General features: G+C 54.0%; 1 protein-coding gene across 1 annotated transcript in view; it reads left to right on the forward strand.

The window, feature by feature from the left end:
• Positions 1–26,952, forward strand: part of LOC138513169 (guanine nucleotide-binding protein G(i) subunit alpha-1) — a 340,588-nt gene that overhangs the window by 288,794 nt on the left and 24,842 nt on the right. Inside the window, exon 8 of the mRNA XM_069627798.1 lies at positions 20,087–20,299. Coding sequence (XP_069483899.1) covers positions 20,087–20,277 — 191 coding nt within the window. The 3' untranslated portion in view covers positions 20,278–20,299. The remainder of the gene's footprint in view (positions 1–20,086; positions 20,300–26,952) is intronic.

Consider the following 26,952-nt stretch of genomic DNA (forward strand, 5'->3'; position numbering starts at 1 on the left):
GGGAGCTCAATGTGGTGCTTACAAGGCTCATGGGACCTCAGTTCGAGCCTATGCATTCTGCACCACTCAAGTGTTTGTCATGGAAAACAGCTTTTCCCGTTGGTCACCTCTGCACGAGTGCGGCAGATCCAGGCCCTCTCCTGTAAACCACCTTACTTGACTTTCCACGAGACAAGTGTGGTGCTGCGGACGCACCCCTCCTTCATACCCAAGGTTTTGTCTGACTTTCAACTAAACAAGCCCTTGGTGTTACCTGTGTTTTTTTCGACGCCTTTGTCGCTGGGTTGAAAGGACTTTACACTTGCTGGATGTGGCTAGAGCGCTGAAGTTTTACGTGGCCCGCACAAAGTTTCCGGAAAACCTCTCAGCTCTTTGTGAACTTTAGTCCTGTGAACCACGGGAAGGCCCTGTGCAAGGCTTCCATTTCCAGGTGGCTCTCAGGCTGTATCTCCCACTGTCACCGGTTGGCAAACCGACCGCTGCCTGGCCGTCTGAGAGCCCACTCTACCAGAGTGATCGCTGCTACAATGGCGTTCCTGTCAGGTGTGCCCCTGCTGGACATCTGGAGGGCTGCGACGTGGTCGTCAACGCAAACCTTCATGAAATTCTACTGCGTCGACAGGGATTCTAGGGAGGAGTCCAGAGTCCACCAAGCAGTGCTGCGCAATTTGTTCGCTTGAAGGTGAGTGTGGTGAGAAGAAGAGATGCTTATATTGAGCCTTGCCACCTCCCGTGGTTGTGCATGTGTGTACTGCTATGTATTCTTTATTCATGAGCATGTAAATCCATGCCAGACCCCATGCTGGAGAAGGAACAAGTTACTTACCTGTAACTGTTGTTCTCCAGCATGGATTCACATGCAAACTCTCCCGCCTGCCCCTCTGTATTAACCAGACTTATGGGGTCTCCTTTTGAACCTATGCACTCACTTACAAGACCGCCTTCCTAGTGGCAGTCACTTCTATATGAGTCTGCGAACTACATGCCCTTTCAATTCTAGACTTTTGTTACAATTCAGAGATAAAGTGGTTCTGCACACTCACCCACGGTTTGTGCCCACACTTATTTCTAAGTTCCATGTGAACCAGTCTATAGAACTACCCACATTCTTCCAGAACACCCCCCCCCCCCCACTAACATGGCGGAAAGGAGCCTGCACACACTGGATATATGGGCAAGGCAGTGTACTAGCTGGAATCAAACCACTAAGAAAGACAAACCAGTTTTTCGTTTCAGTGGCGGCTGGTAGAGAAGGGGGCCCTGTCTCTAAATCGGCCATCTCAAGGTGGATTGTCGATTGCATCACACTCTGCTACACTCTTGCCAAGAGAGATCTGCCCTTCAAGTCTATAGCATGCTCTACTCTGGGCACTGGGGCTTCCATAGCATTAATTGCAGATGTTCCTATCGAGTCCATCTGCAAGGCGGCAACCTGGAGTTCTGTACACACAACACCATTGCCTAGATACACACTCTAGGTCTGATTCTCAGGTGGGACAAGCTGTACTAAGAGTTCTCCAGCATGGGGTCTGGCATGGATTCAGATGCTCATGAATATTCCCCGTCGTCAGGCTGGGAATCCTCGGTAAAGAAAAAACCAGTATCAGTTTCGTTTCTGATCTGTCTTTCGTAGTAATAACCAATCACTGGTCTCTGCGTCATACTGACCACAGCCAATGACTGCCCTCTACCTAAGCACCGCCTCTGGCAGCCATCTTCAGATTTTTACCGCGCGTTCATGTGTTGGGATCCTCGTGCTATTGCTCTCGAGCGTTAGTGCTATTTTTTCACATTTTTTCTCAAAAAACTTTGTTTTTTCGGTCAAAAGAGCCTCAAGCTCCACCGACTCTCCATCCGATCAACGGGGACCCGTGCCGGATTCGTCTGCGCCTCTCAAGGGTGAAGATCTCGTCGAGCTACGCTTTTGGAGGACTCCAGAAGTTTCTCAGGCCCGGACATGGCCCAGGAGAAGGGAAGCTCGACGCCCGGAAAGCTGTTCAGGATCTGCCCTGGATGCCAGCTGCAGAACGTCTTTAAGGAGGACGAACACTCCTTTTGTCTCTACTGCTTACATGAGGACAAGACGCACGTGGAGAAGGACTGTGCGTTTTGCGGCAATATGTCGGAGCGGACCATGAAGGACCGCCACCAACGTCTCGCCAACTGGCTGGAAGGGAAGAGCCCGTCAGGCGAGAAGAAGAGGAAGAAATCCGAGCGGTCTTCTAAGACCTTTGAGGACGCCCCGGCGACGGGGGTCCAACACAAGGCCAAGCACCGCGAGTCCGCTGGCACCGGGAGCGCCGAACGGTCGGGCTCTACGGGCGGCAGGCAGGGCGCACCCTCCCCGGCACCTTCAGCCACGAGCCAACGCTCTGGGTCGGGTAAGAGGAAGGGCGAGCACCCGGCGAAGCTCCTGGAGAGGCCCCGGTCGAGCTCGAAGGCCCCATCGGAGGGGGAGCGAGGCAGTGTCCCCCCCCCCACCCCCAAGGATAAGGCGGTGAGCGCACCTAAGGTGGTGAAGGCCTTAATCCATCCGGCCAAGCAGTCTATCGATACTGTCGCGGCGGCCCTGGCTCAGCCCGTGGAGGCTACACCAGTGGTGGCGACCTCGGGGCTCAGAGTCTCCCTGCCACCTCGGAGGGAGTCCTCTTTTGTGCCCATCGATAGGACACCCGTGAAACCCCCGGCGGGGAAGAAAAAGGGGGGGCAGGGTGTCGTCGTAGATTCGGCCTCAACCTCAGAGGAAGAGCTGATTGAGGTCTTAAGCCACGGCCTTGGCGTGGAAGAAGACCGGCCCGTCCTGATCGCCCGTCGGATTCCCCTCTGCCAGTGCCGCAAGACAACTCGGCGGCCATTTTGTTGGCTATACAGTCCTTATGTTCAGAGATAAGGACGAGACTACCGTTGCCGACGGAGGAACCTCTCCCGTCGGGGGATCCTGAACCGGGACCTTCTGGTGCTCCCCCGCCCAAGAAAAGAAGGATTCACCCTCCACCTCCTTTTCAGCCGTCGCGCCCCGTCCAGTCCTCCTCCCCGTCCATCCGAGGGGATGATACGGGGACTGACACGGCAGCGACGGGTACGGACGACGAGGTATACGACGAGGATCTACCGTCGTCACCTCCCACCAGGGTTTCTCCGCCCGACGAGATTGGATCGTTCCACTCCATGATCGCCAGGGCATCCGAGCTTTTCCAACTCTGCCCTGAGGAGAAGAAAAAGGAAGGATTCCTTTATCAACGGCGCGAGGCCAAGAGGAAGACGGTCCTCGCGGTGCCTCTACTGGACGACATTTGGGATGAGGGCCTCGCCCTCCTCAAGAACCCTTCCACGACGCCAGCTAGAAGAGACCGGTACGAGAAGAAGTACCGGGTCCCGGACGCGGCCCCCCTGTGCCTCCGGGCGCAGCCTACCCCGGACTCCGTCGTCTCCGCGGCGGCCAGGAAGAAAGCGGGGGGGGGGGTGCGGCCTCCACATCGACTTCCCCACCGGACGGCGAGGGAAAGAAATTGGACGCTATGGGACGCATGGTCATCTCGTCTGCAGCGACGACGATTAAAGCGGCCAACGCCTTGGCTATCGCGGCCCGCTACGACAGGGAGCTATGGTACAAACTGGCTCCCCTGCTGGACTTCCTACCGGACGACAAGAGGGCGGATGCCCTGGAGATCCTACAGGAAGGCGAGGTGGCGTCGGACCACGCCATCACTATTGCGACGGACATCGCCGACACTGGGTTTCGCCAGTTGGGCAACGGCGTGTGCCTTAGGCGGCGTGGATGGCTCAAGGCTACGGACTTCCGTCAAGACGTACAGACCAGAGTCCTGGACATGCCGTTCGATGGGAACAACCTGTTTGGGAAAACAGTGGACGATTCCCTTCAGGCCATTAAAGCGGACACTGAGACGGCCCGGGCCCTTGGGGTTCTGCAGCAACGACGGACGCCCTTTCGGAGCAGCGGAGGCAAGGGCGCCTCCAAAGGTTCCGGCGGCGGTTTCTCCACCTACCGTCAAGCGGCCCGCTCGTCGTCTCAGGAGGCCTACAGAGGACGAGGCAAGTCTGGCGGACCCCGCCGTCGTCGCCAAGGAGGTCAAGGCGGCAAAGCCTCGTCGAAACAGGATTGAACCGGCCGTGGGGTCGGGCCCCCACTGAAGCACCCCGGTGGGAGGCCGGCTGGCGAGCTTCGTCAGCGTGTGGGAGTCCATCTCCACCGACCGTTGGGTGCTGGACGCCTTAGCCCGGGGCCACGCGCTCGAGTTTCAAAGAAGGTGCCCGCGCGTCCCCCCCGTGGCCAGGAAAGAGCTTCACGTCCCTCAGCTTCTCCTGGAGGTAAAGGCGATGCTCAGGAAGGGCGTCTTCGAACTCGTCCCAAAGTGGCTTCGGGGCTCCGGAGTTTACTCGAGATACTTCCTTGTGAAGAAGACGACGGGAGGATGGCGCCCCATCCTAGACCTACGACGTCTGAACAAGTTCATCAAGGCGCAGAAGTTCCGGATGGTCACCCTCCAGCACGTCCTGGGGCAGCTGGAGGAAGGAGACTTCCTGTCGTCGTTGGATTTGGAGGATGCCTACTTCCACATTCCCATCCTAAAGGGGCACCGAAAATTCCTCAGGTTTGTGGTCCAAGGGCGTCACTACCAGTTCAAAGCCCTCCCCTTCGGACTACGGTCGGCACCCAGGGTATTTACCAAGTGCCTTGCACCGGTGGCGGCGCAGCTGCGCCGCGAGGGGATCCACGTCTACCCCTACCTGGACGACTGGCTCATCCGAGCCAAGACGAGGGAGCTCGACCGTCCAACTTCTCACGGACCTGGGATTCTCCGTGAACTACGCCAAGTCCCACCTGGTACCTGCGCAAAACGCACTGTTTCTGGGAGCGAAGCTCGACACAGTGTCCCTTCTGGCCTCCCCGTCGGAGGAAAGGACCAGGTCCATCCTGGGCAAGGTACAGCGGATGTTGGTTCCCGACGCGGCCAAGGTGAGATCCATAAAGTCCCTCCTCGGAATGATGTCTTCTTGCATCTACCTCATTCCCATGTGCAGGCTCCGGATGCGCCCGTTGCAGGAGTTCCTGGACGCGTGCTGGATCCAAACGACGGGCGGCTTCGAAGAGAGGATCACACTCGACGAGAGTTTCCGCCGAGCGGTCCGGTGGTGGGGCACCCGCGCGCATCTGACGGCGGGCATGGACTTCCAGACCACCAGGAGACAGTGACCACAGATGCCTCCCTGGAAGGGTGGGGAGCGCACACCGAAAATCTGCACGCGAGAGGCCTCTGGCTCCCGACGGAGAAGTCCCTCCGGCTCGTCAATCGGCTCAAGAGGTCCCGGTGCAGGATGATCCGCGTCGCACCGGCGTGGCCGAGGCAGATCTGGTTCCCGGACCTTCTGGACTTGTCAGCGTCCACAGCAGTCAAGCTGCCGATGGACGCGGATCTTCTCTCCAGAGAAGGAGGCGCCATTCTTCATCACGAACTAGAGTCGCTGAACTTGCAAGCCTGGCTCCTGCAGCACTAGAGTTTGGAGGATACGACATCCCGGCTGACTGCAGAGAGGTTCTTGCGAAGGCCATGGCAACCTCAACTCTCAAGTGCTACGGACACAAATGGAAGAGGTTCTCTGTCTGGTGCTGTGCACAGAAGATTAACCCTCTGCGGATTACGGCCCCTCAAGTATTGCCGTACCTATTGTCTTTGGCCAAGGCTAGCCTATCTCACGCTTCCATCAAGGTACATCTGGCTGCCGTCTCACGTTACGCCAGAACTACAGGACGGGCGTCCTTGTGGTCTCATCGACTGGTGAAGGAATTTATGAAAGGACTGTTCCAATCATTCCCGCCGGTGAAGGCCCCTTCCCCCGGCGTGGGAGCTCAACGTGGTGCTGACTAGGCTCATGGGGGCCCCATTCGAGCCTATGCATTCAGTGCCGTTGAAGTTTCTGTCTTGCAAGCCTCCATACTTCACTTTTCACGACACAAAAGTGGTGCCGAGGACATTCACCGAAAATCTGCACGCGAGAGGCCTCTGGCTCCCGACGGAGAAGTCCCTCCATATCAACGTCCTGGAGCTCCGTGCAGTGTTCTGGGCCCTCAGGTCCTTCCTTCCGTCCCTCAAGGGCAAGGTGGTGAGGATCTTCACCGACGACACCACCACCATGTTTTACATCAGGAAACAGGGCGGAACCAGGTCCCCAGCACTGTCCAAGGAGGCGCAGGACCTGTGGCATTGGGCAGTCGCCCAAAGGATGTTTCTGGTGCCGTTTCATCTGGCAGGGATAAAAAACACCATCGCCGACTCACTCAGCAGGGAGCTGCGCTCGTGCCACGAGTGGGAACTACGGCAGGATCTAGTGGATCGCCTCTTCCGACGGTGGGGCACACCCCAGATCGACCTGTTTGCGACGGCGACGAACTCCAAGTGCCGGAGGTTCGCCAGCAGGTTTCCCCAGGCGAGGAGCATGGGCGATGCTTTCTCGTTCCCCCTGGGAGGGCCTGTTCCTCTACGCGTTCCCTCCTTTGCCACTGCTAATCTGGCTCGTCAACCAGCTCAAGAGGTCACGGTGCAGGATGATCCTCGTCGCACCTGCGTGGCCGAGGCAGATATGGTTCCCGGACCTTCTGGACTTGTCAGCGTCCCCACCAATCAAGCTGCCGGTGGACGCGGATCTACTCTCCAGGGAAGGAGGCGCCATCCTCCACCACGACCCGAAATCGCTGAACTTACAGGCCTGGCTCCTGCAGCGCTAGAGTTTGGAGGATACGACATACCGGCCGACTGCAGAGAGGTTCTTGCAAAGGCCAGGGCGTCCTCGACTCTTAAATGCTACGGACACAAATGGAAGAGGTTCTCTGTCTGGTGCCACGCACAGAAGATTAACCCTCTACGGATTACGGCTCCCCAGGTACTGCCGTACCTGTTGACGCTGGCCAAAGCTGGACTGGCACACGCGTCCATCAAGATTCATCTTGCTGCGATCTCCCGATACACCAGAACCACGGGCCGGACCTCCCTGTGGTCTCATCGTCTGGTGAAAGAGTTCATGAAGGGACTGTTCAGATCGTTCCCGCCGGTGAAGGCGCCGGCCCCGGCGTGGGAGCTCAACGTGGTGCTGACCAAGCTCATGGGACCTCCGTTCGAGCCTCTGCACTCGGCCCTGTTGAAGTTTCTGTCGTGGAAAACAGCGTTTCTTGTGGCCATCACCTCCACACGACGGGTGGGAGAGATCCAGGCCCTTTCCTGCAAGGCCCCGTACTTGCGCACCCCTCCTTCATGCCCAAGGTACCGTCGGACTTCCATCTCAACGAACCCTTGGTGTTGCCTGTGTTCTTCCCGTCACCTTCGTCGCCAGCTGAGAGGACTTTGCACTCGCTGGATGTGGCTAGAGCGCTGAAGTTCTACGTGGACCGCACAAAGTGTTTTCGGAAGAGGTCACAACTCTTTGTGAACTTTGGACCTGTCAATCAGGGGAAGGCTCTCTCGAAGGCTTCCATTTCCAGATGGCTCTCCGGCTGTATCATGTACTGTCATCGGTTGGCAAACCGACCGCTGCCTGGCCGTCCGAGAGCCCATTCCACCAGAGCGATCGCAGCTACCACGGCGTTCCTTTCTGGTGTGCCCCTGTTGGACATATGCAGGGCTGCTACGTGGAGGTCGACGCACACCTTCACGAAATTCTACTGCGTCGATCGGGATTCCAGGGAGGAGTCCAGGGTCGGCCAAGCAGTGCTACGCAACCTGTTCGCCTGAGGTGAGCCTGGTGAGGAGGTAAGATGCTTAATGTTGAGTTTGATGTAATGCTTAATGTTGAGCCTTTGCCACCTCCCGTGGTTGTGCATGTGTATACTGCTATGTATTCTTTATTCATGAGCATGTGAATCCATGCCAGACCCCATGCTGGAGAAGGAACAAGTTACTTACCTGTAACTGTTGTTCTCCAGCATGGGTCTGGCATGGATTCACATGCGAACCCTCCCGCCTACCCCTCTGCGGCTCTTCACTTGGTCATACTGCCACTTCACGTGCTTCTAAATCTGAAGATGGCTGCCAGAGGCGGTGCTTAGGTAGAGGGCAGTCATTGGCTGTGGTCAGTATGACGCAGAGACCAGTGATTGGTTATTACTACGAAAGACAGATCAGAAACGAAACTGATACTGGTTTTTTCTTTACCGAGGATTCCCAGCCTGACGACGGGGAATATTCATGAGCATGTGAATCCATGCCAGACCCATGCTGGAGAACAACAGTTACAGGTAAGTAACTTGTTCCATCTTTTCACTACTGTTCTTCTCACATCCCACCCCCAACTCGGGGTACTGCTCGCCAGTCTATGCACAGCATGTGATTGTAAGCAGATTCACAAGCATCAGAAGACATGCATTACTTAACGTAATAGCATTTCTGATGATTGTATTTTTTATTTAATGATTATATCTCCTTAGATTCAAATGCGTTCGTTCCTCCCCGCTCGATGGAAGGAACATAGACTTCTTACTACTTTCTCTCTTCATGTACTCACTCACTATAGTCTTGGGCTCCCTCACGGGAGAAAAAATACAATCGGAGGGACCTCGACGTGTGAGGGATTTTAGGTAAGTAATGCATGTCTTACTTCTCCAGCATGGGGTCTGGCATGGATTCACATGCTCATGAATATTCCCCGTCGTCAGGCTGGGAATCCTCGGTAAAGAAAAAACCAGTATCAGTTTCGTTTCTGATCTGTCTTTCGTAGTAATAACCAATCACTGGTCTCTGCGTCATACTGACCACAGCCAATGACTGCCCTCTACCTAAGCACCGCCTCTGGCAGCCATCTTCAGATTTTTACCGCACGTTCATGTGTTGGGATCCTCGTGCTATTGCTCTCGAGCGTTAGTGCTATTTTTTCGCGCTTTTTCACAAAAACTTCGATTCTTTCGGTCAAAAGAGCCTCAAGCTCCACCGATCCTACATCCGATCAACGGTGACCCGTGTCGGATTCATCTGTGCCCCTCAAGGGTGAAGATTTCGTCGAGCTACGCTTCGGAGGACTCCAGAAGCTTCTCAGGCCCGGTCTCGGAGATGGCCCAGGAGAAGGGAAGCTCGACGCCCGGAAAGCTGTTCAGGGCCTGCCCTGGATGCCAGCTGCAGAACGTCTTCAAGGAGGACGAACACTCTTTCTGCCTTTACTGCCTTCATGGGGACAAGACGCACGTGGAGAAGGACTGTGCGTTTTGCGGCAACATGTCGGAACGGACCATGAAGGACCGCCATCAACGTCTCGCCAGCTGGCTGGAGGGTAAGAGCCCGTCTGGCGAGAAGAAGAAGAAATCTGAGCGGTCTTCTAAGACCTTTGAGGGCGCCCCGGCGACGGGGGCCCAACATAAGGCCAAGCACCGCGAGTCCGCTGGCACCGGGAGCGCCGAACGGTCGGGCTCTACGGGCGCCAGGCAGGGCGCACCCTCCCCGGCACCATCAACCACGAGCCAACGCTCTGGGTCGGGTAAGAGGAAGGCCGAGCACCCGGCGAAGCTCCTGGAGAGACCCCGGTCGAGCTCTAAGGCAGAGGAGGAGCGTGGCAGTGCCCCCTCCCTCAAGGATAAGGCGGTGAGCGCACCTAAGGTGGTGAAGGCCTTGATCCATTCGACCAAGCCCTCTATCGAAACGGTCGCGGCGGCCCTGGCCCAGCCTGTGGAGGCTGCACCAGTGGTGGCGGCCTCGGGGCCCAGAATCTCCCTGCCGCCTCGGAGGGAGTCTTCTTTCGTGCCCATCGATAGGACCCCCGTGAAACCCTCCGTGGGGAAGAAGGGGGGGCAGGGCGTCGGCGTAGATTCGGCCTCAACCTCAGAAGAGGAACTGATCGAGGTCTTAAGCCACGGCCTAGGCGTGGAACAAGACCAGCCCGTCGGAATGGGCCCCGACGCAGGTGACGACGACGACATCGTCGAGGATACCGACGGGGCCCCTGCTCGCCCGTCGGATTCCCCTCTGCCAGCGCCGCAAGACAACTCAGCGGCCATTTTGTTGGCTATACAGTCCTTATGCTCCGAGATAAGGACGAGACTACCGTTACCGACGGAGGAACCTCTCCCGTCGGGGGATCCAGAACCGGGACCTTCTGGTGTTCCCCCTACCAAGAAAAGAAGGATTCATCCACCGCCTCCTTTTCAACCGTTGCGCCCCGTCCAGCCCTCCTCCCCGTCCACCCGAGGGGATGATACGGGGACTGACACGGCAGCGACGGGTACGGACGACGAGGCATACGACGAGGATTTTCCGTCGTCGCCTCCCACCAGGGCTTCTCCGCCCGACGAGATTGGATCGTTCCACTCAATGATCGCCAGGGCATCCGAGCTTTTCCAACTCTGCCCTGAGGAGAAGAAAAAGGAAGGCTTCCTTTACCAACGGCGCGAGACCAAGAGGAAGACGGTCCTCGCAGTGCCTCTGTTGGACGACATTTGGGATGAGGGCCTTTCCCTCCTCAAGAACCCTTCCACGACGCCAGAGAAAAAGTACCGGGTCCCGGACTCAGCCCCCCTATGCCTCCGGGCGCAGCCTACCCCGGACTCCGTCGTCTCCGCGGCAGCCAGGAAGAAAGCGGGGGGGGGGTGCGGCCTCCACGTCGACTTCCCCGCCGGACGGCGAGGGAAAGAAATTGGATGCCATGGGGCGCAGAGTCATCTCGTCGGCGGCGACGACGATTAAAGCGGCCAACGCCTTGGCTATCGTGGCCCGCTACGACAGGGAACTCTGGTACAAGATAGCTCCCCTGCTGGATTTTCTGCCGGACGACAAGAGGGCGGAGGCCCTTGAGATCCTGCAGGAAGGTGAGGTGGCCTCGGACCACGCCATCACCGTGGCGACGGACATCGCCGACACTGGGTTCCGCCAGATGGGCAACGGCGTTTGCCTTCGACGTCGCGGATGGCTCAAGGCTACGGACTTTCGGCAGGACGTCCAGACCAGGGTCCTGGACATGCCCTTCGACGGGAACAACCTGTTTGGGAAGACAGTGGACGATTCCCTTCAGGCCATCAAGGCGGATACTGAGACGGCCCGGGCCCTTGGAGTACTGCAGCAACGGCGGACGCCCTTTCGGAGCGGCGGAGGCAAGGGCGCCTCCAAAGGTTCCGGCGGCGGTTTCGCTTCCTACCGTCAAGCGGCCCGCTCGTCGTCGCAAGAGGCCTACAGAGGACGAGGCAAGTCTGGCGGACCCCGCCGTCGTCGCCAAGGAGGCCAAGGCGGCAAGGCCGCGTCCAAGCAGGATTGAACCGGCCGTGGGGTCGGGCCCCCACCGAAGCACCCCGGTGGGAGGCCGGCTGGCGGGCTTCGTCAGCGTGTGGGAGTCCATCTCCACCGACCGTTGGGTGCTGGACGCCCTGGCCCGGGGCCACGCGCTCGAGTTTCAAAGAAGGTGCCCGCGCGTCCCCCCCGTGGCCAGGAAAGAACTTCACGTCCCTCAACTTCTCCTGGAGGTAAAGGCGATGCTCAGAAAGGGCGCCATCGAACTCGTCCCAAAGAGGCTTCGGGGCTCCGGAGTCTACTCGCGTTACTTCCTCGTGAAGAAGAAGACGGGAGGATGGCGCCCCATCCTGGACCTGCGACGCCTGAACAAGTTCATCAAGGCGCAGAAGTTCCGGATGGTCACCCTCCAGCACGTCCTGGGTCAGCTGGAGGAAGGAGACTTCCTATCGTCGTTGGATTTGGAGGATGCCTACTTCCACATTCCCATCCTAAAGGGGCACCGAAAATTCCTCAGATTCGTGGTCCAAGGGCGTCATTACCAGTTCAAAGCCCTTCCCTTCGGACTGCGGTCGGCACCCAGGGCTTTCACCAAGTGCCTCGCACCGGTGGCGGCGCAGCTGCGCCGCGAGGGGATTCACGTCTACCCCTACCTGGACGACTGGCTCATCCGCGCCAAGACGAGGGAGCTCGCCGTGGTCCACACGGCAAGGACCGTCCAACTCCTCACGGACCTGGGATTCTCCGTGAACTACGCCAAATCCCACCTGGTGCCCGCGCAAGTCGCACTGTTTCTGGGAGCGAGGCTCGACACAGTGTCCCTTCTGGCCTCCCCGTCGGAGGAGAGGACCAGGACCATCCTGGGCAAGGTGCAACGGATGTTGGTGGCCGACGCGGCCAAGGTGAGGTCCATCAAGTCCCTCCTCGGGATGATGTCTTCCTGCATCTACCTCATTCCCATGTGCAGGCTCCGGATGCGCCCGTTGCAAGAGTTCCTGGATGCGCGCTGGATCCAGACGACGGGCAGCTTCGAGGAAAGGATCAAGCTCGACGAGAGTTTCCGACGAGCGATACGGTGGTGGGGCACCCGCGCGCATCTGACGGCGGGCATGGACTTCCAGACCCCAGCCCACCAGGTGACTGTGACCACGGATGCCTCCCTAGAAGGGTGGGGAGCGCACACCGAAAACCTGCACGCAAGGGGACTCTGGCTCCCGACGGAGAAGTCCCTGCATATCAACGTCCTGGAGCTCCGTGCAGTGTTTTGGGCCCTCAGGTCCTTCCTTCCGTCCCTCAAGGGCAAGGTGGTGAGGATCTTCACCGACAACACCACCACCATGTTTTACATCAGGAAACAGGGCGGAACCAGGTCCCCAGCGCTGTCCAAGGAGGCGCAGGACCTGTGGCATTGGGCCGTCGCCCAAGGGATTCTTCTGGTGCCGTTTCATCTGGCAGGGATAAAAAACACCATCGCCGACTCACTCAGCAGGGAGCTGCGCTCGTGCCACGAGTGGGAACTACGGCAGGATCTGGTGGATCGCCTCTTCCGACGGTGGGGCACACCCCAGATCGACCTGTTCGCGACGGCGACGAACGCCAAGTGCCGGAGGTTCGCCAGCAGGTTTCCCCAGACGAGGAGCATGGGCGATGCTTTCTCGTTCCCCTGGGAGGGCCTGTTCCTCTACGCGTTCCCTCCCTTGCCTCTGCTAATCCGGCTCGTCAACCAGCTCAAGAGGTCACGGTGCAGGATGATCCTCGTTGCACCTGCGTGGCCGAGGCAGATATGGTTCCCGGACCTTCTGGACTTGTCGGCGTCCCCGCCAATCAAGCTGCCGGCGGACGCGGATCTACTCTCCAGGGAAGGAGGCGCCATCCTCCACCACGACCCGAAGTCGCTGAACTTGCAGGCCTGGCTCCTGCAGCGCTAGAGTTTGGAGGATACGACATACCGGCCGATTGCAGAGAGGTTCTTGCAAAGGCCAGGGCGTCCTCGACTCTTAAATGCTACGGACACAAATGGAAGAGGTTTTCTGTCTGGTGCCACGCACAGAAGATTAACCCTCTACGGATTACGGCTCCCCAAGTGCTGCCGTACCTGCTGACGCTGGCCAAAGCTGGTCTGGCACACGCGTCCATCAAGATTCATCTTGCTGCGATCTCCCGATACACCAGAACCACGGGCCGGACGTCCTTGTGGTCTCATCGTCTGGTGAAAGAGTTCATGAAGGGACTGTTCAGATCGTTCCCGCCGGTGAAGGCTCCGGCCCCGGCGTGGGAGCTCAACGTGGTGCTGACCAAACTTATGGGACCTCCGTTCGAGCCTCTGCACTCGGCCCCGTTGAAGTTTCTATCGTGGAAAACAGCTTTTCTCGTGGCCATCACCTCCGCACGACGAGTGGGAGAGATCCAGGCCCTTTCCTGCAAGGCCCCGTACTTGATTTTCCACGACACGAGGGTAGTGCTCAGGACGCACCCCTCCTTCATGCCCAAGGTACCGTCGGACTTTCATCTCAACGAACCCTTGGTGTTACCTGTGTTCTTCCCGTCGCCTTCGTCGCCGGCTGAGAGGACTTTGCACTCGCTGGATGTAGCTAGAGCGCTGAAGTTCTACGTGGACCGCACGAAAGGTTTTCGGAAGACGTCACAACTCTTTGTGAACTTTGGACCTGTCAATCAGGGGAAGGCTCTCTCGAAGGCTTCCATCTCCAGATGGCTCTCCGGCTGTATCATGTACTGTCACCGGTTGGCAAACCGACCGCTGCCTGGCCGTCCGAGAGCCCATTCCACCAGAGCGATCGCAGCTACCACGGCGTTCCTATCTGGTGTGCCCCTGCTGGACATATGCAGGGCTGCTACGTGGAGGTCGACGCACACCTTCACGAAATTCTACTGCGTCGACCGGGATTCCAGGGAGGAGTCCAGGGTCGGCCAAGCAGTGCTGCGCAACCTGTTCGCCTGAGGTGAGCCTGGTGAGGAGGTAAGATGCTTAATGTTGAGTTGATGTGATGCTTAATGTTGAGCCTTTGCCACCTCCCGTGGTTGTGCATGTGTGTACTGCTATGTATTCTTTATTCATGAGCATGTGAATCCATGCCAGACCCCATGCTGGAGAAGGAACAAGTTACTTACCTGTAACTGTTGTTCTCCAGCATGGGTCTGGCATGGATTCACATGCGAACCCTCCCGCCTACCCCTCTGCGGCTCTTCACTTGGTCATACTGCCACTTCACGTGCTTCCAAATCTGAAGATGGCTGCCAGAGGCGGTGCTTAGGTAGAGGGCAGTCATTGGCTGTGGTCAGTATGACGCAGAAACCAGTGATTGGTTATTACTACGAAAGACAGATCAGAAACGAAACTGATACTGGTTTTTTCTTTACCGAGGATTCCCAGCCTGACGACGGGGAATATTCATGAGCATGTGAATCCATGCCAGACCCATGCTGGAGAACAACAGTTACAGGTAAGTAACTTGTTCCTTTTACCAAGGATTCCCAGCCTGATGTCGGGGAATATTCAGAAGCATGTGAATCTATGCCAGCCCCATGCTGGAGAAAAATAGTTACAGGTAACTTGTAACTTGCAAACTCTCCATCCACAGCTTTGTGTAGAGTATTTTCAGTTGGTCTGTTTGTCACAAACTATCCATACGTCGTTGTTAAGATTAGTGGACATTGAATTCCTACATTTAATTGTGCTTGCTTTCTTCTCTCTCAAAGTGCTTAATTATGTCCAATTTGTTTGCATTGCTCAACACATAACGCTTCAGCTTTTCTTCTCTGTTGGTTGGGGTCTGGTAACCATGATTTCATGTTGAAAACTACAGCTTGAGCTGTACATCTAAAATGAAATCACAGTATGCAATCCTCTTAGAGTATAATACTGTATAATACTGTAGTGCAGTACTTTAATATTATGCATATAGAGCTTTTCATGCAGGGGCAAAGAAAACTGATTGTTTGAGATGAACCTGCTAAAGATCAGATGGATTCCAGAGGGATGGAAATTTGCGGGTGGTATTTCAGGGAAAATCAAAGTTTAAACATGAAGAATATGCTGTTTTTACTCTTCCTTCCCCTCCACCTTTGTGAATGTTTAAAATTGCTTCCATGTGACTCCCACCCATGCACTTAACGATTCTTATGAAAATGACCTTTATTTGAGTAGAACACAACACATTTAAACATGCAGTATATCCGGCCAGTCCATTCCTGCTGTCCATTTTCATTTCCATTCTGGCACTCATAGATTTGTTTTCTAGTTATAATTGAGGGACAACTGGTCCCAAAATGAAAAGAGAAAAATGTGAACTAAGTGCACCAGCTCATCATTCGAGCAATTTAGGAGCCCTGCACAAACAATCTAAGAATTTAAGGTGAAGTTTCCACATGTTTGACACCTAATGCACTTTCCAGATTAAGCCCTACTCTATTCATGGCCTTCAATACAGAAGCCATTCGTGCTACATTTTTTTAAATGTCTGTTGAAATGTCATGTGTTAAACAGGTGTTAAATGCACAACTTGACCCTTTTCCACTGAATCCCTCATTTTCAGCATTTGCCTTTCCCTACTTCCTTCCCCATGGCAAGAGACATCCTGAATAAAAGGACTCTGTATACATTCTGTTAACTTGGGGGAGCGTTGGTGATTCCATGGTCTTGAGATATTTGCATATTCCCACCCATTTCCCTGATCCGGTAGGTCGGTCCAGCAGGATTGCGTGCTTACTGGCTGATTTGGGTGGCAATAGGCTTTTTTGGATCTGCTGCATCTTGCGTCATGCAAGACTATTACACAGCGTCAGAAGCCAGATATTTCCAGGAACGTCGAAAACCCTGGAGGCGTGGCTTCTAAAATCAGTAGAAGTATTCATCTCAAACTATGGGCACAGTGCTGCTGCGTCCATTTTGCTAGGCCCCGTTATTCAAATGGTGCTCAAAGAGAATGGTCTGCAAGCTTTGCAATCTCTATATTAGTTATTTGGCATTGCCACGATTTGTAGATTTGCATGCAAGCATGCCATACCACTGGAATCTGAAGATGGCTTCTGGAGGAGCAGCATCGTGACCCTCACCACTTTGGCTTAGGCCCCATAACGTGGTGGATCGGCTGAACGCAAGCCTATATTGTTGTAACTTATTAAGCGTAAGTGAGGATTTTTTAACCTGACTGTCAAATTGAAAGCATGAGAGTCTGAAAGAATGCTTGGAGAACCGCTGTTACGAGCAAGTCGCTTTTTTAGTCCTAGTGTTGCCATTGACTGTTTCTGCCTTTTGTGGTGTTGGTTGTCTACTACACCGCCCCTGCCCTACATCAGACCCTGAGGCTTTCCTCCACTGTTTTAGGAGGCATAGATGCTAGGAATAAATGGCTTGATTGTCACCATTCCACTCGCACCACTTAGGCTATTGGTTTTGCTTGGCAGGGCTTGAGAGTAGGACCTGCAGATTGTGCCTCTACTCAACATGGAAGTCCTGGTCTTTGAGGTTGCCTGCACAGCTTGCTGTACAGTCCTTGTTCAAGGAAAGGATTAACGCTGTTAATGCAGTTTTACAGTGTCACAAAATCCAAGCTGTCAATCTATTCGTTGGACTACCTAAAACTGCTGAGATGGTACAAAGCATTAACATTTGAACTGTTCTTGCCTTTAGTATGGCCGCAGAGTAATAAAGCACACACTTTCTTGCAGAAAAAAAGAATGCCCACCTTAAATGTGATTGGGTGAAGCAAGAGCGCGCATGAAATGCAGACGTAGGACAGACGAGTTATCTAAGGTGGTACACATTGAGGCAGATTCCCTGTTGTAGCACTGCTCTGGGGATGTAAGAAGGCATATGTTATTCTTAAAAACGTTTTCCATATAAGTTCATTATTCAGCTCAAGTATCCCTAAAGTGGGACCCAGAATGTTAGAAGAATTATCTATTGTTTGGGCAGTGCAGTCTTTCTAAAGTCCAAGTAAGGGCTTCTTAAAACCATGTGTAAGGCAGCACCAAACTCCACTCTTACTATAAAGCCGTACCACCTGAGAACACTTGGTAGCGTAGACGGAGCAGCCAGGCTTATCTTAGGAGGGAGAGAGGGCTGAAGCTTGGTACAAAGAAATTGTAGTCCACATATGGTCCAAACAAACACTGACACACTATGTACTGTAAAAAAATAAATGATTTATTTAAATACAAATAGGCCCAGATAAATCTTGGGGAAATAAGTACTATAACATATCATATAAACATAAGAACAAACTCAGTTACAATTATACACCTTGTAAAATATGCCTTTGTAGAACACAAAGCTAGTAAACAACTCCTATATTTTCTGGAGGGCCTTAAGCTACTCGATAAGTATGAACAATCAATAACTATTTTAGAATGCACTAAGCAATTCGGGGTAAGCAAAACCCAATTGCAGCTTAAGACAGTGTATATCAAAGTAAGTAATTAACCTATCACACTCTTTCAGGAAACTACCTAGATAATAGTGGCTTACACCAACAATTGTTACGGATAAATGACAGTATTTCAGAAGTGACCTAAAATTCGAAGGTAAGACAGACCTCTTATACATTTCAGAGGAGCTACAAGCAACTCAAAGACGAGCATTAACTCGGAGACTGTTTTAGATCTTTATAAAGCGGATCAGGGAAAGCAAAACCCAACAGTACACTTTAAGAATGACAATCTGTTACTCACGGTAGTTAAAACCCCTATTGGCAAGCTTTTACTCATTCAGTTCAGAATAAAACAGTACCAGTGCTTATTACATTTTAGAGGGAGTGACCCCATTCAACACAAGTAATAACTTGCATACTTTTTAGAGGGGCAGAATGCGACTCACAGGTTCATATTAACTTTCAGACACCTTGTAACCTTTCTATTGTAGAGATAGTTAAAACGCTAACTCAGTTACAAGTAAGTACTTTTACACTTATGCTTTTCAAGACAGAAGCCTTATCTTTTGTAGCCCTTTCCTATTCTTAGCGCGAGTGAACGCAGAGGCAGACGGGGACCCTAGTGATATAAGAGCCCGGCATGTAGGCAGGTCAGGATAGGGTTCAGATCCCGGAAAGTTTGAATTCCAGAGGATATCTTCAACAAGTAAGCATTTGCTTCAGTTAGTTAGAAGTGTTAGGGACTTCACAGAAGCCTCGTATGCGTTCCAGCATTAGGCCTGGGCAAGTGGTATGGACCAACTCCCAACCACACGAGTCACCCACTCAGCCTCACAGGATTCACAAGCTATGTGTTAACCAAGCCCACACAGTACCTTAGGAGAAAAGAAGAGCTTCGAAGTGCATGCCTTCAGGATGCAGCAGCACAGACCCAGTCCCTGAATTCATGGTCTGGAGATGAAAGAAATGGACACTGGATGGGAACTTGCATTAGTCGTCGGAGGTGGCTTGCAGCAAAGGACTCTTCACGCTTTCTTGCAGCTCTCTGGATTTGGCGCCTTTTACAGGAGCCAGATGAATGAATATTGCTGGTCGGATTCTCTTCATTCTCTCGGTCCTGCACTCTGGTGAGGAGACGGATTCGAATCGTGTCTCTGGAAATCCAGCAGGAGTTTTATCAAAGTTTCAGCGAGGTTCGGACGTCAGAAGACCATGCACTGCACTCAGTCTCACAATCCCCTGGTATTGGTGTTTTGCAGACCAGGAAGGTCGCATCATGTCGAGGAATGGCTCATTTTGCAGGTGGTCCTGAGACTACTGGGTCTCACCAGCCTCTGGGCAGGAGTCGTTGCATTCGGGATACTCAGGTCGCTTGGGAAGGAAGGGTTTCATCATGCTCTGGTTACACAGCAGACACTCTACTCTCTGGAAATCGCCATGGACTTCTTTTCTTCATCTTAATCTTTGGATTCAGCTCCAGTGGTCGACTTGTCAGCAGCTTCAGCGTATTTATCGGGCACTAGAGCAGCACTTCTACATTCTCCCCCTGCAGTTTTCAGAAAGGGGCAGCCAGCCCCCCAATAGGAACGGTTCCTTCCAGGCAAAGTGAAAGACAAAGAGCTGCAGAGATTTGCACTCCTCCCTCGCTTCCTGCCTTCTCAGACACTCTGGCACCTCGGCGGGGAATACAAAGGATTTCCATCAAAGACCAACTTCAACCGAGATAGTTCCTGCCAAAAATGGCAGAAAACGGCCTAGGAAACAACAAGCAAACGATGAGGTGGGCTATGATGGCTCACTAAAATCAATGTAAATAGGATGTGAATCCCACTTTACCCCTCTGGAACAATAGTGCACCCAAGAAATAACAGGGGAATTTAAAGGAAGCCACTGCATTTACAATGCTGTGTGCTGGCTTAGTACAGTAGTCAGTCCAAAGTTATAGAAGCTATAACTCCAAACATACACTATGGAGAAACATAAAAAGGTCACCCATAAAAAGAGTAGGTGAGCAGGGGAAAAAGATTCCCATTTGCGTAGGGATAAGGGAAAAATAAGTCCAGCAAAACGTCCTGGGATTTACAAAGGTCAGGAAGATTTATTGCTGAAATTAAAAGCTTACCTAACACCAACACACACATTGAAATGAATGATTGAAAAACTGTTTCAAAGCAACATGTCCCTCCTTAGATAACGTGGCCGTCTCAGGCTTGCATGGCACTGCATACTCTTGCTTCACGCGACTGTTTAAATTGAAAGTGCTCCTGTTTTCCAAGTACATTTATTTGTTTGTTAATTTTTCCTTCAGATCATGTGTCTATGGCACTTTGAAAGCTGTACCATCTCAAAACATTATTTTAAATCTTTCAGATAAACTTCACAATGTCTTCCTTGGGAAACTATTAATTTGGTCCTTCAATGTATGTAATACTGTTTCGTTTATTAGCAATTGCCAGACTTGATTGTTCTTTCTATTTCCAGGATCAAACACCTACGAAGAGGCAGCTGCCTACATTCAGTGTCAATTCGAGGACTTGAACAAGAGAAAAGACACCAAGGAAATCTACACCCACTTCACGTGTGCCACGGACACCAAGAACGTTCAATTTGTTTTTGATGCTGTGACTGACGTCATCATAAAAAATAACCTGAAAGACTGTGGCCTCTTCTAGGATCTTTTTGTTTTGTTAAATGGTAAATGGTTTTATTTTCTTAATCAAACAATATTGGCAAGGCCCGATTTATTTTACCATGCAAAATGAATGACCTGTTACTTCCTGCTTTCTTACCGGCCGTATGCTACACTGTAGCTCAGGAGAAAGTTCATTAACTTGAGTGGGCAGGGGACCGAACATCTACCATGCATGTCCTGGACCCTTTACCCATATTCCTTCTGCCCTCCATTCTCTGTGAAGAGCTTGTACTGTGCCGCATTAGCCTTTTGTGATATCCATCTTCAGTCAACAAGTAGTGTTCAGATTTTCTCCTTCATAATTTGCTGTAGTCTGGTTTGAATCTGCTTTAGTCTACGATTAATGGGCTCAACTAGGGCCTATTGTGACATAATTTGTCAGATTACTATCAAAACCCTCAAGGTCCAACAAATTCAGGTGGTCAGCACTGCAATCAAGATAGATCTGTGATAGAACTTCTCCAGCATGGGGTCTGGCATGAATTCACATGCTCATGAATATTCCCCGTCGTCAGGCTGGGAATCCTCGGTATAGAAAAATCAGTATCAGTTTTGTTTCTGATCTGTCTTTCTCAGTTGTAACCAATCACTGGTCTCTGGGTCATACTGCCCCCAGCCAATGACTGCCCTCTCCCTAAGCCCCACCCCTGGCAGCCATCCTCAGATTTTTACCGCACGTTCAAGTGTTGGGTGTCCTCGTGCTGTAGCTCTCGAGCTTTTGCTGCGTTTTCACGCTTTTTTCAGGAGATTTTTTCGGTTAAATAGAGCCTCAAGCTCCACCGTTTCTACATCCGATCAACGGGGATCCGTTTCAGAGTTTCTACGCCCCTCAAGGGTGAAGATTTCATAGAGTTATGCTTTTGGAGGATTCCAGAAGTTCCGAGGCCTACCCCGGACATGGCCCAGGAGAAAGGGAGCTTGACGCCCGGGAAGCTGTTCAGGACCTGCCCTGGATGCCAGCTTCAAAACGTTTTCAAGGAGGACGAGCATTCGTTATGCCTCTACTGTCTCCATGAGGACAAGACGCACAAGGAAAAGGACTGTGCGTTTTGTGGGAACATGTCGGAGCGGACCATGAAGGATCGCCACCTCCGTCTCGCCAACTGGCTGGAAGGTAAGAGCCCGCCAGGCGAGAAGAAGAAAAAGTCCGAGCGGTCTTCGTCCTGTGAGGGTGCCCCGGCGACAGGGGCCCAACAAAAGGCTAAGCACCGCGAGTCTGCGGGCACCGGGAGCGCCGAACGGTCGGGCTCCTTGGCTGCCAGGCAGGGCGCATCCTCCCCGGCGCCATCAACCACGAGCCAACGCTCTGGCTCGGGTAAGAGGAAGTCCGAGAACCTGGCAAAGCTTCTGGAGAGGCCCCGGTCGATCTCGAAGATTCCGGCAGAGGGGGAGCGAGGCTCGGACCCTCCCCCCAAGGTGAAGGCCCCAGGCGTACAGAAGGTGACGTTCGCCTTAATTCACCCTGCTAAGACCTCGATTGAGGATGTCGCCGCGGCCCTGGCTCAGCCTGTGGAGGCTACACCAGTGAAGGTGCCCTCAGGTAGCAGAGTCTCCCTGCCACCGCGGAGGGAGTAGTCTTTCAGGCCCATCGAGAAGACCCCCACAAAGTCCTTGTTGGAAAGGGTGGGGGAGGGGCTGGTGGCCATCGTGGATACGGACACGACCTCTGAAGAGCAGCTCATCCAAGTCGTGGAGGAGGCCCAGCCCATCGGGAGGGATCCCAACGAGGGCGACGGTGTCGTAGACGAGGCTCCTCAAGAGCCCTCGCTCCCATCGTTTCCGGCGCTGCAGGTCACTTCGGCGGCCATTTTGTCAGCCATCCAGTCCTTATGCTCTGAGATAAGGACTAGGTTGCCCCTTCCCCCGACGGAGGTACCTGAGCCAGACCCGACGGGGGAACCGGAGCCAGGACCTTCGTAGAGCCCACCATTTAAGAGGAGGACAACGCATCCTAGGCCTCCTCTCCCGCCTCTGCGGCCTTCTCTGCCTTCCCCCCGGTCCACTACCCACGGGGATCATACAGGCATGGACACGATTACGGATGACGTCGCCCCCTGCCCGGCCGTCCCCGCCCGACGAGATTGGATAATTCCATGCTATGATCCGTCGGTTGGGCAACGGCGTTTGCCTGAGACGACGAGGATGGCTCAAGGCGACGGATTTCCACCTGGACGTACAGACCAAGGTTTTGGACATGCCCTTCGATGGGAACAACCTTTTTGGCAAGGCGATTGATGAGTCCCTTCAGGCGATCAAGACGGACACAGAGACGGCCCGTGCACTGGGTGTGCTCCAACAGCGACGGCCGTCCTTTCGGAGCTCCGGAGGCAGACGGGGTGCCTCCAAGGGAGCCGGCAGCAGCTCCTCTACGTACCGTCAAGCGGCAAGATCTTTGTCGCAGGAGCCCTACAGGGGACGCGGCAAGTCAGGTGGATCCCGCCGTCGTCGCCAAGGTGGTCAAGGAGGCAAAGCGGCCTCCAAGCAAGATTGAACCGACTGTCGGGTCGGGTCCCCGCCGAAGCACCCCGGTGGGAGGCCGGCTGACTAAGTTAGTCGGCGTGTGGGAGTCCATCTCCACCGACCGTTGGGTGCTGGATGCCCTGGGGCACGCCCTCGAGTTCCAGAAGAAGTGCCCCCGCATCCCTCCCGTGGCCAGGAAGGAAAATCACATCCCTCAACTGCTGTTGGAAGTAAGGGCGGTGCTCAGGAAAGGTGCCATCGAGCTTTTTCCAAAGAGGCTTCGGGGCTCCGGAGTTTACTCAAGATACTTCCTCGTAAAGAAGAAGACAGGAGGATGGCGTCCCATCCTGGACCTGCGACGACTGAACAAATACATCAAGGCACAGTAGTGCCGGATGGTCACCCTCCAGCACGTGCTGGGACAGCTGGAGGAAGGCGATTTCCTGTCGTCGTTGGACTTGGAGGATGCATACTTCCACATCCCTATTCTAAAGAGACACCGAAAGTTCCTCAGGTTTCGTGGTCAAAGGGCGGCACTACCAGTTCAAGGCCCTCCCGTTCGGATTAAAATCGGCGCCCAGGGTGTTCACCAAGTGCCTAGCACCGGTGGCTGCGCCTGCAGGGGATCCACGTCTACCTCTACCTGGACGACTGGCTCATACGGGCAAGGACAAGGGAGCTCGCCGTGGAACACACTGCGAAGACCGTCCAGCTGCTCACGGACCTGGGGTTCTCCATCAACTTTCCAAAATCCCACCTGGTCCCGTCACAAGTCGCCCTGTTTCTGGAGCACAGCTCGACACAGTGGCGCAGCGGGCCTCACCGTCGGAGGAAACGATAAGGACCATCCTGGGAAAGGTGCAACGTCTGCTGGCCACGGACGTGGCCAGAGGGAGGTCTATGAAGTCCCTCCTCGGAATGATGTCCTCCTGCATTTATCTGGTGCGCCACTGCAGACTTCGGATGCGGCCCTTGCAAGAATTCCTCGACGCCCACTGGATCCAGACGACGGGCAGCATCGAGGACAGGATCCCGCTCGACGAAGCGTTCCGTCAGGCGATACAATGGTGGGGTGTCCGCTCTCATCGGACGGCGGGAACAGGTTTCCTAGCCCCGGCCCACCAGGTGACGGTGACGACGGATGCCTCCCTGGAAGGTTGGGGAACGCACACCGGGGGTCTACGCGCGAGAGGCCTTTGGCTCCCGGAGAAGACTCTCCACATCAACATCTTGGAGCTCTGTGCAGTGTTCTGGGCCCTCAGGTCCTTCCTTCCGTACCTCAAGGGCAAGGTGGTGAGGATCTTCACCGACAACACCACCACGATGTTTTACATTCGGAAGCAGGGCGGAACCAGATCCCCTGCCCTATCCAAGGAAGCCCAGGATCTGTGGCATTGGGCCGTCGCCCAAGGGATGTTTCTGGTACCCTTTCATCTGGCAGGGATAAAAAACACCATTGCCGACTCTCTCAGCAGAGAGCTGCGCTCGTGCCAAGAGTGGGAACTGCACCAGGATCAAGTGGACCGACTCTTCCGACGATGGGGCGAACCCCAGATCGATCTCTTCGCGACGGCGGCGAACTCCAAGTGCCGCAGGTTCGCCAGCAGGTTTCCCCAACCGAGGAGCATGGGCGATGATTTCTCGTTCCCCTGGGACAGCCTGTTCCTTTATGTGTTCCGTTGCCGTTGCTACTCCGGCTCGTCAATCGGCTCAAGAGGTCCCGGTGCAGGATGATCCGCGTCGCACCGGCGTGGCCGAGGCAGATCTGGTTCCCGGACCTTCTGGACTTGTCAGCGTCCACAGCAGTCAAGCTGCCGATGGACGCGGATCTTCTCTCCAGAGAAGGAGGCGCCATTCTTCATCACGAACTAGAGTCGCTGAACTTGCAAGCCTGGCTCCTGCAGCACTAGAGTTTGGAGGATACGACATCCCGGCTGACTGCAGAGAGGTTCTTGCGCAGGCCATGGCAACCTCAACTCTCAAGTGCTACGGACACAAATGGAAGAGGTTCTCTGTCTGGTGCTGTGCACAGAAGATTAACCCTCTGCGGATTACGGCCCCTCAAGTATTGCCGTACCTATTGTCTTTGGCCAAGGCTAGCCTATCTCACGCTTCCATCAAGGTACATCTGGCTGCCGTCTCACGTTACGCCAGAACTACAGTACGGGCGTCCTTGTGGTCTCATCGACTGGTGAAGGAATTTATGAAAGGACTGTTCCGATCATTCCCGCCGGTGAAGGCCCCTTCCCCCGGCGTGGGAGCTCAACGTGGTGCTGACTAGGCTCATGGGGGCCCCATTCGAGGCTATGCATTCAGTGCCGTTGAAGTTTCTGTCTTGCAAGCCTCCATACTTCACTTTTCACGACACGAGGGTGGTGCCGAGGACGCACCCCTCCTTCATGTCCAAGGTGCCGTCGGACTTCCACCTCAACGAGCCCTTGGTGTTGCCAGTTTTCTTCCCGTCGCCTTCGTCGCCGGCTGAGAGGACTCTGCACTCGCTGGATGTAGCTAGAGCGCTGAAGTTCTACGTGGACCGCACGAAGAGTTTTCGGAAGACATCACAGCTGTTTGTGAACTTTGGACCTGTAAATCAAGGGAAAGCTCTCTCGAAGACTTCCATTTCCAGATGGCTCTCCGGCTGCATCATGCACTGTCACCGGTTGGCAAACCGACGTTGCCAGGCCGTCCAAAGGCCCATTCGACCAGAGCGATCGCTGCTACTACGGCGTTCCTGTCTGGTGTGCCCCTGCTCGACATCTGCAGGGCTGCTACGTGGAGGTCGACGCACACCTTCACGAGATTCTACTGCGTCGACCGGGATTCCAGGGAGGAGTCCAGAGTCGGCCAGGCAGTGCTGCGCTACCTGTTCGCTTAAGGTGAGCCTGGTGAGGAGGTAAGAGTTGCTTAATGTTGAGTTGTTGTATTGCTTGATATTGAGCCTTTTGCCACCTCCCGTGGTTGTGCATGTGTATACTGCTATGTATTCTTGTATTCATGAGCATGTGAATCCATGCCAGACCCCATGCTGGAGAAGGAACAAGTTACTTACCTGTAACTGTTGTTCTCCAGCATGGGTCTGGCATGGATTCACATGCAAACCCTCCCGCCTACCCCTCTGCTGCTCTTCACTTGGTCATAATGCCACTTTACATGCTACCAAATCTGAGGATGGCTGCGGCGGGGCTTAGGGAGAGGGCAGTCATTGGCTGAGGGCATTATGACCCAGAGACCAGTGATTGGTTACTACTAAGAAAGACAGATCAGAAACGAAACTGATACTGATTTTTTCTATACCGAGGATTCCCGGCCTGACGACGGGGAATATTCATGAGCATGTGAATCCATGCCAGACCCATGCTGGAGAACAACAGTTGCAGGTAAGTAACTTGTTCCTTGTACAAAAAGCAATAACCTTTTGCTGTTGCTCCTTATCTTTTATTTTATATATTATGTGTACAGTGCTTATACACAAGTGAAGTGCTTGAAGGCGGGAAGGGGAGAGCAAGGGTATACAGTAGTCCTTCTTAGGCCTTGAAGTTTTCGCATGATCTAACAAAAAAGTAACTAGTGTACTTGGCCTGACGGCATTTCTTAGTTCAAGTGCATGAAGTGTTTCGTGCGCAATCAATCTATTCAGGGGAGACAAAGGGGAGACAAGACAGAACTTACTACTCCTAGTAAATTCGGGCCATGCATGTGTGCAGACGGACGTGCAAGGGCATCTCAAAACAAACATAAGCAGTTTCTCCTACCAATCTCTTCAAGCCCTATTCTCTGTTGGTCACACCTTGGATGTTCTCATCTCCTGCGACATCCCACCCTCTAACCACTTCTCTCTTGAACTGACCACTTCTGCTTTCGTCTCACCTGAAGCTCTATCCCCCAAGCAAAGACGACCCCAGCATTGTCACCTGCATTCTTGGTCATCCGGCCCATGAAGCTTGTGTCAGTTGGAGGCCTTTGCTGCTATCGTCTCTGCTCCTCCTACACCTGCGGCTGACTCACTCTGACACAGTCCTCTCTAACCTGCATCTTTCGATTTCCAACACTCTGGATGTCCTTAGCCCGGTCGTGAGAATCAGCCTGAAGCCTACCTCCAAGCGCCACTCTTGGTATGACTCCGATCTCACCACCCTGAAACGCAAGTGTAGCGTGGCTGAGATGAAGTGGAGGGCTTCAGGCTCATCCTTTGACA

The sequence above is a fragment of the Ambystoma mexicanum genome, chromosome 12, assembly GCF_040938575.1.
Source record: "Ambystoma mexicanum isolate Mex_15411 chromosome 12, UKY_AmexF1_1, whole genome shotgun sequence".
In the NCBI taxonomy this organism is placed as follows: domain Eukaryota; kingdom Metazoa; phylum Chordata; class Amphibia; order Caudata; family Ambystomatidae; genus Ambystoma; species Ambystoma mexicanum.